Source organism: Empidonax traillii, unplaced genomic scaffold (assembly GCF_003031625.1).
Source record: "Empidonax traillii isolate 1590-97213 ecotype Southwest subspecies unplaced genomic scaffold, ASM303162v1 scaffold339:size995844, whole genome shotgun sequence".
Classification (NCBI taxonomy): Eukaryota; Metazoa; Chordata; class Aves; order Passeriformes; family Tyrannidae; genus Empidonax; species Empidonax traillii.
The window spans coordinates 326,428-337,738 of NW_020955532.1; the positions used below are offsets into that span (position 1 = coordinate 326,428).

An 11,311-nucleotide genomic window follows, 5' to 3' on the forward strand; every position below is an offset into this window, starting at 1 on the left:
TCATCTGAATTGTACACAAACCAAGTACAATGAAAGAATCAGCTAATATACCCTCCTGAGTAAAAAGCTTATCTGAAGTGGACATTTAAAATCCCATTTATTGCAAATCAACAGTAGCTGTTTGTGTTGTTTGCTTGCCACTACTGCATGAAGAGACTGGACTGCAAAGAAAGCCAGCTACCAGCAGTAAAATGAATCTAAGTAAACAATATCCTACATAATCAGATGCTTAATATCATGTGCAATGTCGGCTAAAGCAGTTTTGCTTGCTCACTAACTTGTAGCTTTCTAGTAGCTCCTTTGCTGGATGAAAGATAACAAAATCACAGATTTAAAAAACAACAAACCAAGCAAACAAAACAATCCACCCAAACACAAAAAAACCCAAACAAAACCCCCAGAAATAAAAGAAAAAAGGTTGGTATTTTTTAACTACAGTTATTTCTCAAAAAGACAGATTTTTTTTTTCCTACCAAAAAACCTACTATCATATTTATATTATTATTCATACCAACTACTTATATTATGTAAAGCAATTTCTTTAGCTGAATCTGGGCATAGATGAAAACAACTCAAGAAATTTGGCCATCTCTTGACTATATCAAAAACCTGATAGCAGTAGCTGGGAAGAAAGCACTATATATAAACACATGTAACAAGAATTCAAGTTGGCACAGAAATCTATATACAGTCTTTATGCTACCAATCAATCTCCACAGTATGATGATACAGTTTTTTGAGTCCAGAACCAAAAAAGATGTCTATATGTCTAGAACCTGGCACAAATACAGTGCAAAATTATAATTTTATACAGTATTATTTATTACAGTATTATAACAGTAATTTTAAGATAATCTAGTTCCTAAGCCCAAGGACCAAATTTTAGTGTCACTGGGCTCTAAATTAAGAAAAAGAAAGAGTATAAGCAAAAACAAGCATCCACAGGAAGCCTGCCTGCTTTTTAAGAGAGGTTTATCCAAGATGATGAGCCAAGGCTGGAGGCAAAACTCAACCAACTGAATCTACATATCTTTCTTTAGCAAGGTCACAAGTGCATCAATATCAGTTCTTCCCATTAGGATGCAGCAGCCAGACATAAAGAGATACAACCAGGAGGATGACAGCACAGAATTCAATATATTAAGAGTTGTTTTAACAAAAGGAAATAAAAATTATGCCCATTAAAAAAAAAAAATCCATGGAGGTGTGCACAGGATTGGGGGCAAAAAAAGCAACAAGGATAGCATTACTAGAGAAAGAGAGACATCTCATTTATCATTTATACTGAGTATCAGTGGGTTGTTGCACAGAAATACTTAAGTCCATTAGATCAGTTATTAGTTGTCCAAGTTCACTACCTCGGTTTTATTAAATAAACAGCTTTACATAGGGTGACTTTTATACTAACAAGCACAAATTTTAAATGCTTATTCTTTAAATTCTTAAAATTTATTCTAAAAGTTATCTTAATGAACTTTATCCTTATCCCTCTATACCACCTCACAGTTTATCAGTTCAGTCCTTCTTATGGAAAGAAGAGAGTCTTATTTTTCCTAAAGAAAAGAAACCAAACACATTGAAATAGACAAGTAATTAGTGTAATTTTATCAGAATTTTCTGAGGTTTGGGTGGAGGAGACACCTCACATGTTTTTCACATACTTAGAATCATAGTATCATAGAATCATTTAAGTTAGAAAAGACCTCTAAGATCATCAAGCCCAACTGTCAACTCTGCACCACTGTGTTCACCCCTAAACCACATCCACGTTACTTCTGAACGCTTCCAGAGATGGTGATTCCGCCACTTCCCTGGGCTGTGTTTTCCAGTGCTTGACAACCCTTTCTGTGAAGAAACCTTTCATAATGCCCAGTCTAAACCTCCCCTGGTGCAACTTGAGGCCATTTCCCTTTCCCAGCATCTCCAGTTCCCTCAGCTGCTCCTCATCAGACTTGTGCTTCAAACTCTTCACCAGCTCTGTTTCCCTTCTCTGCACATGCTCCTGCACCTCAATGTCTTTCTTGTAGTGAGGGGCCCAAAACTGAACACAGGATTTGAGGTGCAGCCTCACCAGTGCTGAGTACAGGGGGAGGATGACACTTACTTACCTACATGCATTTTCCTAAAGAAACAATAGGTTATCTAGTAATTCAAAACGTTTTAAAAAGAAAAATACACACACATTGAACTAATATATTCTGGGGAAAAAAAAAAGTAAAATACCACAGCATTCTACTTTTTATGACAAATTACCTTCATGTTTTAATCCACAATCCTTGTGCTGTTCTGCCAGCTGTTGTTCACTTTTCTTGCAAATATAACATCTGAAAACAAAAATACCATTCAGTTCCTGAAAAAACCCACTATTATTCATTTCACCTTTTTTGTTTTACCCATCCCCCCATCACAAGATGCAGTACAGCACTGATAACACTGATGTGGCATGAATCATCATAGCCCTGCAGGCAGTGCAGGTACTTAAGTACAGTGCTGTAGATTACTGGATGTCAGAGACAGCAGCAGAGAGCCATAAGACCACATAGGTTGGAAGTGACCTCTGATGTGATCCAAACCTCTGCTCCAAGTTGGTCTTATAGGATCAAGATGTTCAGTGTCTGAGTCAGGTTTTGAGGATCTGCAAGGGTAAAGTCCCCAGAGTTCTTGGTGCCTTGTTCCAAAGTTTGACTGCTGTAACAGTGAAAGACACTGACATCCTAGAAACAAGTCCATCTCAAAAGTGCTGAGAGCAGGGGAAGAATCACTCCTCACCTGTTGACTTCTCTTTTGCTTAGAAAACTCATTAAAAGGTTGGCTTTCCTTGCTGCAAGGACATGCTGCTAACTCAGGTACAGCTCCTGTCCATCAGGATTCCAAAGTTCTTTTTGGCAGAGCTGCCTACCAGCCAGTCAGTGCCCAGTCAGTACTGCTGCATGGGACTATTCCACCCTAAGTACAGGTGTCCCCTGAACTTCAGGAAGTTCCTACCAGCCATTTCTTCAGTCCACTTAGCTTATGGCCAGTCTCTTCGTGAACGAAGAACCGGGGAAGGTCTTTCCACCTTCCAGCCTGCGCATTGGATTTTTTAGGTGAGACGCAGTGTGCGCGGAACTGAGCCCACCCTTTAATCCTGAGGTTCATCTGCCGGGGCCAAGCACGCTTGGACAGTAGCAGCGAGGTCCTCAGGACGTAGATGGATTGCCTTACAGGGCTAACAAGCTCCATCTGCCTGGGGAGTGTCCTAACCGGGAATCGAACCCAGATCTCAGCGTTGACAACGCTGTGATTTAGCCACTGCACCACCAGGGACACTCTTCAGTCCACTAAGGTCCCTTAGAACAGCATCCCTGACTTTCAACATAAACCACTCTTTCCAATCCAGTATCATCCATAAAACTGCTGAGAGTACAATTTCTGAAAGCATCCCAAGCATTAATAAAGACACTGCACAGTATTAGCCCCAGTATTGATCCCCAAGGGACACCATTAGTAACTGGCTGTCAGCAGAACATGGTATTCACAGCTTTTCTAGTAGTCTAGACAGTTTATCACCCACCCACTTACCTAGTCCACACCTCATCAATTTGGTTTTAAGAATACTACAGGAAACAGGACCAAAGCTCTTGCTAAAGTCTTGCTGAAGTCAAGGTATGTAACATCCACTGTTTTCCCTTCATCTATGGGCTTGGGGACCTGTATGCCCTGGGAGCAGACTACATCAGTAAGAAGTGGGGTAAAGGAGTATTTTTGCAGCCTTTTCCATATATCTTATCATTAGGTTCCTCATACCACTAAGCAGCAGGCCCACAATTCCTTTACCCTTTTGTTATAATTGGTATACTCAAACAATCCCTTCACATCCCTCCCTGATTTCAACTCCACCTGAGCTTTGGCTTTCTCAGTTTCATTTCTGCATGCTTAAGCAATGTCTTTTGTGTTCTTTCAAAGTAACCCATTCCACTTCCACCTTCTCTTTACTACTCAGCTTGTTGCTCATCCACGTTGCTTTCCTATTATGCTTATTCAAGTCTCTGCATATCAGAATGGATTATTCTTGTGCTTTAAGGAGGTACCAACCAACTTTTGTGTGCCTCTTTGTCCTCCAGGGCAGTCTCCCATAAAATCCAATACCAAGATTTCCAAACAAACCAAAACCTGCTCTCCTAAAGTTCAGGGTTGCCTTCTAGTCTTTGCCTTTCTTACTACTCCCAGGATTTAAAACTCTACCATCTCACAGTCACCCCTGCGAAAACTGCCCTCAACCATCACATCTCCACTTTTTATTTTCTGTAACAAGACCAGCAGAGCAGTTCTCCCAGCCAGCCTGTCAATCACCTGCATGACCAATGTCATTACAACACTCCAGGATTCTCCTAAATTGCTTGTTGCCAGCCCTATTGCCCCTCCAGCAGTTATCAGGATGTATAAAATCCCCTGCGAGGCACCAGGCACTCTTTATTCCCTTACTGAGATCTGGATGACAACTTTCTCCATCTGGAGCTTCCCCTCCATCTGATGGATCAGGATAGTTACTCCAGCTAATATTAGAGACTGTGATCTGTAGCATGTCACAGCACTAGCACAGCAGTCTCATCAGGTTCCATGTCATTTCTGGACAAAGTTTCTGGCTCCTCTGTATCCTGCTGTGCTGTTGGCTGCTGTGACAACTACTTTATCTCTGATAGTTAAATTCATATATAAAGAAGAAGAAATATTAGTGCATAACTTGAAGCAGGTGAAAGCAAAGAGAAAGGAAGGAACAATAGGAGATTAAGGTAGGCCCCCTGACTGAAGAAACAAGTGAAGAACATCACACAGAATTTATACAGCATCATAGTAGCTGTATAAATAGGCTGATTCCTGAGAGGACATATCCTTAGGACAAGCCACGCCTGCTGTTATCATGGTACTAAAACAATTGCTAAAATCGCCAGATTCAATTCCAATATGAACACTTGGGAATATTTGAATTATCATTTCAATTTGTAGAAGCTATGAGGCATCCAGACCTTTAATTTCTTAACACAGCATAGTACCCTCAGCATCTTGTAACTGAGTCCTGTGCTGTTATACTTTGCTTCACTTAAAATTTAGGGAGGAGAACCAGCTAACAAAATTTTATTATATTTTTGTTTAATGACCTGATAAAATGAGATGTTCTTTTTAATGAGTCAATACTTTTTTTTATAAGCTTGTCTCTTTCAGAGCAAGTATTTTGATATTAAAAACAACACTTCTGTGACCTCTATTTATGTACAGACCTTTTAAAATAGTTCATGCCAAGTATCCAGAGATAAACATTAGCCTACCCTGATCTGCAGCTATCTTTATCTCGTGGAGATCCCAGCGTGTGTGTTGCTGGTTGATAAGCAATTGTTCCTTCATAATAATGATGAGAAAGAAAAGTCTTGAAGCCTAAAACAAAAAAGGTATTATGCAGCGTATTATAAATCCACAAAGCAAACAACTCTGCATACATTCTTTGATTGCTCCTTTCTTTCCTTCTCTAAGGGTTGCAAAACAATAGTTGCCCTCCTCAAACTCAGAGCTCTGTGTCTGTAAAGAAGAAGGAAATACCACACCACCACCTTAACTTTTTAACATTTGCCAAAAGTGCCATTACTTCATTTGACACCTTTAAAATCCAACTAAAAATGTAGTCAGTGCTGAATCTTAAGACTGGCCCACACTAAAATTCTCCTCATGCATCTTCTTTCAATAATACAAGACAAATCAGAGAAGGCAAAAAATATTTTCCACTAGCACAGGATTTATCCAAATATTAGCTAATAAGGCTAAATCACTCATATCTCTCTCTATAATCAGTGCTAGATGAAGGGCAAAATTAAAAATTCATTCCATCAGCTGAATGTCTAAGGTAGAGGAGTGCCTATCTCCCTCTAAGTGACTAAAAGGAAAGTCCAATTGATTAGAATAGAGAAGTTACTACTTTTTAGGCAGTTATCACTAGGTGGCACATATTCAACACAACTTTAATAAGCCCACTGTCAATGTTAACCCTGAAGTTACAGAGCTTTATATGATGTGATCCAATGTACTTGGTACTAAAAGGAGTTTTAACATCAGGTTCAGCCTGTTTCTGATGTTTAACAGCTTCAGAGAAGATTGGTTTGGAGAGAATAAATTAACTGCTCCAATATGTTTACATGCTGACAAAATAACAATTACACAAGTTACCTGAGTAGTCGTATCTCATCGGACCCATCCACCGCTTCTTTTCACTATCTTTTAATATATCTCCATAAAAACCATAACCCAGCAAGGATACAGAGTATTTCAAAAATGTGTTGTTGTGATGTACAGAAGAGACATCCAGAGGTTGACAGTCACCTATGAAGATTAGAAGTGCAAAGTTCTATTGAGATTTTATTTGCAACTGCAAACATGATGGTAAATTTAACATTGTAAAATCTTTAAAAATAAAAATATATGTTGTATTTGTCATAATATGTGTCACATATGCATGTATTTCTTATATCTGTAGAAAAGGAAAAAGTATTTCTTAAATTAATACTAATTTAATCTCATACTTTAAAACGTATTAAGCACTAAGTGACAAGAAAGGCCTCAGTATGCTAAAAATATATAATGAAGAATTTATACTCATTTACCCTGTAGCAGTAGGAGAAGATAGAGTCATAGGAACGTTTAGATTGAAAGAGACCTTTAAAATCATCAAGTACAAATTCATTAACCCAGCACTGTCAAGTCGACCACTAAACCACGTCTCTAAGTGGCACATCTACACGTCTTCTAAAGACCTCCAAAGATGACGACTCAGCCAGTTCCCTGGGCACTCCACATCAATGCTTGACAATCCTTTCCCTGAGCACATCAATGCAGTATCTTCTGTACATTTACTGGATAGTACTTAAACCTATATGTCATACTATCAGAGGACAATTCAATCTAGAATGGGCCTTAGAAGGTTTCTCATCAAACCTCTCACCCAGAGCAGGTTCAGCTATGAGGTCAGATCAGGTTACTAAGGGATTATCCAGTCCTGAAAATCCCTAAAAACAAAGAGTACACCACTTCTCTGATGTTCTCATAGTGTAAGTTTTGGAGTGGTGGGTGTTGGGGTGGAGGGGGGCAGAGAGGATGATGTTGGTTGGTATTTTGGTGCTTGGGTTTTTTTCTTTTGCAGGGAGGTTGGACCAGATGACCCACTGTGGTCCCTTTCAACCTGACCCATTCTGTAATTCCGTGATTTAATAATTAAAATACTCTGATATACTAAAGGCACTCTCTCTCCAATTCTAGTCCAATGGCTGAAACTCTACAGATGCTGAGAGAGTTAGCCATAGGTTAGTAAGAGAAGCACATGTGTAAACCTTGGCAACACCAGATCCTAAAACTGCAACTGTTAAACACTCACTAACAAGTGATAATGAACAAATTGCCATTTGGAAATTCTCTCCTTTACACTTACACAACATTGTTAAAACTGAAGACCACCTTGCATAATTTTTCAAATTCAGTATTAAGAACTGGTGACCACGTTTCTTCAGTATGTGCCAGACAGGATGGACATCACAAATCACAATGCACTGAATATGCCAAGCTGCCTCTTTTAGCCCCTGTGCAGTTGAGGGATTCCATTACCAGAGGACTTTGAGAGTGCCAATGTCAGCATCCCCGCTTATGACAACATGCTCAAAGAGCATTTTTTGAAGAGTAGCTTTTTTCCCTAGTTCCTCCTCAAATATATGACTTACAGATGGTAAAAAATGGAATTATCAGCTAATTTTAGTCAAGCAGAAGCCATTCTTCTAACTTGGCATGGAAACACTGAATTGCACAGGACAACTGGACAACCGGACAAAATACTACTATTCAAGTGCACGTGCACTTGAATAGCTTTCTCTGAGACAGATATACGTATCTACAGAGATACAGTCCAACAAATAATACTGCTTAATGCCTTTTACTATTTTCAAAAGAATGCCATAATGCAGGAAAACTGTAGCACCAGACAAAGCTTAAGAATGTTATGATACCTTGAAAACAATGAGTTACTATAGAGAAAGCAATTAATTTTTAAACTTCTGTAATTTACATCGAGGACTTAAATCCTAGACAAAAACTTCATACTTCAACTCAGCCATTAAGTTCAAACTGTATTTCACACACATATAGAAAGAAGTAAATGAAATAAGTATTTTGGGCTATCTTCATCATTTTCATAACAGAAGAGCAAACTGTGATCACCCACCTACAATAATATGAAGAGCTGATGTTACTGGGTCAGAAATGCCAACAGTTGAATAGCATATGCAATCTGTTGATCCTGAAAAACAAAAAACTAGAGATCAGTTTGTATCTTCGCAAAACAAGTCTTATGGGCATGGTCCTCCAAAATAAAAGCATTATATTCCTTTGGTTTGTCCCTTTCTATTTTACAGAACAAAGTAAATACAGAGATACAAATATTGTTACTTAAGTTGTAACATTTTCTCCCCAATGTTGTAACATTTTCTCCCCAATGAGTGCAAGCTATTTCTCTCCATACAAATAACAAACATTTTCACAATATAAGCAATAAATATATAGCAGTTAGTGAAGGGAAGTAAGTTAATTTACATGGAAAATTTCAGGGTTATCTTACATCAATTAAGGTAGGAATACACTGATTCTCCTTTGCTTATGATTACTTGCTCATTGAGATTTCATTGAAGAGAGGTTGAGTGGTTTCCTATTTTTTTTGTGGTACTGATCTGAATTCCAGGATGTCAACATCCTCTCCTCCTTCAGTTTTAAACCAGAAACTTCTGCCCAGTTCTATTATTTGAAAATTAGTAAATACTTGCTTTCAGGAATTAGTTTCTAGATAGGGGAGCAAAATGGATAGAGATGTACCTTTACAGTCTTGATGCAAAATACCTACAAGAAGAAAGGGGGGAAGCTTTAGGTTTCACCTATATGCTGTTGAGAAATGGACAATTCTCCCCGAGCCCTATAGCCTAACGTAGGGATCTGGTTTCTACTCTGCAGCAGGGATTTGGAAGTCAAGTCCAGGCATACAGAAGCATATTTGTTGCAGCTCCTAACTCCAAATTTGTCTTATATTTTCTCCCATCATTTTCATGAAATTGAATTCCATCAAAGTCAAGGATAGATATCTGAAAAGAAAAACTTTGTCCACGTTCTTAGATTTGCTACCAGTACACTAGTTAAAGAGCAGCTCAGGCCTAATCAAACTGAAATAGAAACTAAAACTGGAGGAATGAGCAATCACTATTTAAAAGCCACTTTTTGTTCTTTTTCACTTCAACAACAGTCAGGGTATTTGTAGCCAAGAATAGGAGCAAGGAAAATCCTTTTCCCTCCAATTCGCTTCTCAGAAAATGGATAACACTTCCCCTGCCCATGAACAGCGCAACAGAAGCTTCTACCAGGTAAACACTATGCAGATATCTGCCACAGTGAACAAGAAGCAGCTCCATGAGCCAATTAAAGAGAATTTAAATATAACAGAACTGCAGAACAAAAGAATCAGTGTGACTAAATAAATATCTTGCTGCAAGGCTGAGGTTCAAGATGGTGCAAGTGTACCATTACAGGCATATGCCATTGCACAGGAAACAGGACTCAACTCCACTCAGTATTGTAATAGGCAAGGTACACAGATGATGATCTCATGTCACATTTAAAGATTTATAGAAAAAAATGTTAAGTAGCTTTTGGAAACTGAAGCTATACTTTACTGCCAAGTTTTTCAGTTTCATTTTGCCTCCTGCACTGGTGAATTTCAATTAAGCAGAAATAAAATTCTCACTATTTTTGAAAAGAAAAACAAACAAAAAAAATTAGCCACCAGAACTTTTACTGCTGAATGTACAAGCCTAACGCTTCATCCAGCCTTTCTCATTTCTTCCATATCTGTGTGCATTCTGCTCCTAGAATTACCTTAATCACATTTGTCTTGATGTAAACAGAGCTTTCAAGTAGTACTACACTACAGGTGGGAGGAGAAGAGGGTAATTCATGAAAGCTACATTTCAACACCAGAGGCTTATCTCCCTGTGATTTTCTGCAGTCAATTAAAATCTGATTCATCTGTTTGGCAATTACATAGAACTTATTTTCATTTCTATTCATTAACTACCAAGGAAAGGCTAAAATTAAAACTGAAATCTGAAATTAATTCTGAGATTCTAAAATGGGAGACTGGGGAAGACATCAGCAGTTTTTACCAAGTGTCAAATCATCCCTCTTCCTCAGACATGACAGTGTAGTAGCAACTACAAACAATAAATGTTTTTTTCCTCTCTCAGAGCTGGTAGTATGGAGCAACAAAACCAGTGACATACTTACATGGAGGTAAGCATGGCATTCCTTACATACCTGCCAAGAGAACATAACGTCACACCTAGCATGAACCTAATGGACTAGTTTAAAGGTCACAAAAATATTCGTGATGACTAAGGATTTGAATCTTTTTGAATACTTCTTATCCAAACAAGAATTCTAGACCATTAGGTGGGTCTTCAACAGATGTGGAATTTACAGCTGCTGAAACAGCGCTCAGAAGAGATGCACACACAAACCCCACCAAAATCCAGCTTATTTCATCAGTATAAGTCTAATAGGAAAAACAGGATTAGAATGCAAATATAGCTTGAATAATATTCCTTGATTAATTTTTTCCTTGGTTAGTTTAGGATTTCCAGAGCACACAGTTTGGGCAAGAAGTTTTCACAGAGCATGACTCTTGACTAATGTTAGGCAGTGGCTGTTTTATGCTCTGGTTTAAACCAACAGAAAAACTGCCATACTCTGCCAGCTTTTCTTTGGGGATTTTTAATGGCAACGGCCTGAGTGAAGGAAAAGAAAAGAGGTTTTTACGAGTTGCACAGAACTACGTTCAAAGGTGAAGAAAGTAGCTGGACTGCTTGTTAACTGGGCCTTAATCCACTTAAAAAAACATCTTTAGTATAGAAACTATATTTTTTGCATTGCTGTGCTAGTAGAGAAGAAAATCAGCATGCAAAGGAATGATTAAGTTTCAGCTTAAGACTCTTACACGTAGCTATATGTGTGTGTATAACACTGCAGACAATAAATATGCCAGAGCTTCCATTCTGGTCAAGGACATGTTGTCAGGAATAGCTGATGGCAGCTTAAGCTTGATTCACACACAGGCCCCACTGGGAGGGCCTTAGGAAGCAAGACATCTGCATGTGACAGGTAGATGCAATAGCAGATCAACAGGCTCTACTGACCATATTGACCAGGACTCCCCCGGCTGTAACATGATTTCAAATTTCCATCTCACTTGCAGACACCAAAT

The 11,311-nt window shown here is 38.5% G+C and overlaps 1 protein-coding gene across 3 annotated transcripts in view; it reads right to left on the reverse strand.

Moving 5' to 3' along the window:
- Nucleotides 1-11,311, reverse strand: part of CERK (ceramide kinase) — a 43,399-nt gene that overhangs the window by 7,882 nt on the left and 24,206 nt on the right. For all 3 annotated transcript variants that reach the window (XM_027892142.1, XM_027892144.1, XM_027892143.1), the window contains exons 7-10: nt 8,234-8,308; nt 6,196-6,348; nt 5,307-5,412; nt 2,254-2,324 (exon numbers count right to left, since the gene is read on the reverse strand). In XM_027892142.1, coding sequence (XP_027747943.1) covers nt 2,254-2,324; nt 5,307-5,412; nt 6,196-6,348; nt 8,234-8,308 — 405 coding nt within the window. The remainder of the gene's footprint in view (nt 1-2,253; nt 2,325-5,306; nt 5,413-6,195; nt 6,349-8,233; nt 8,309-11,311) is intronic.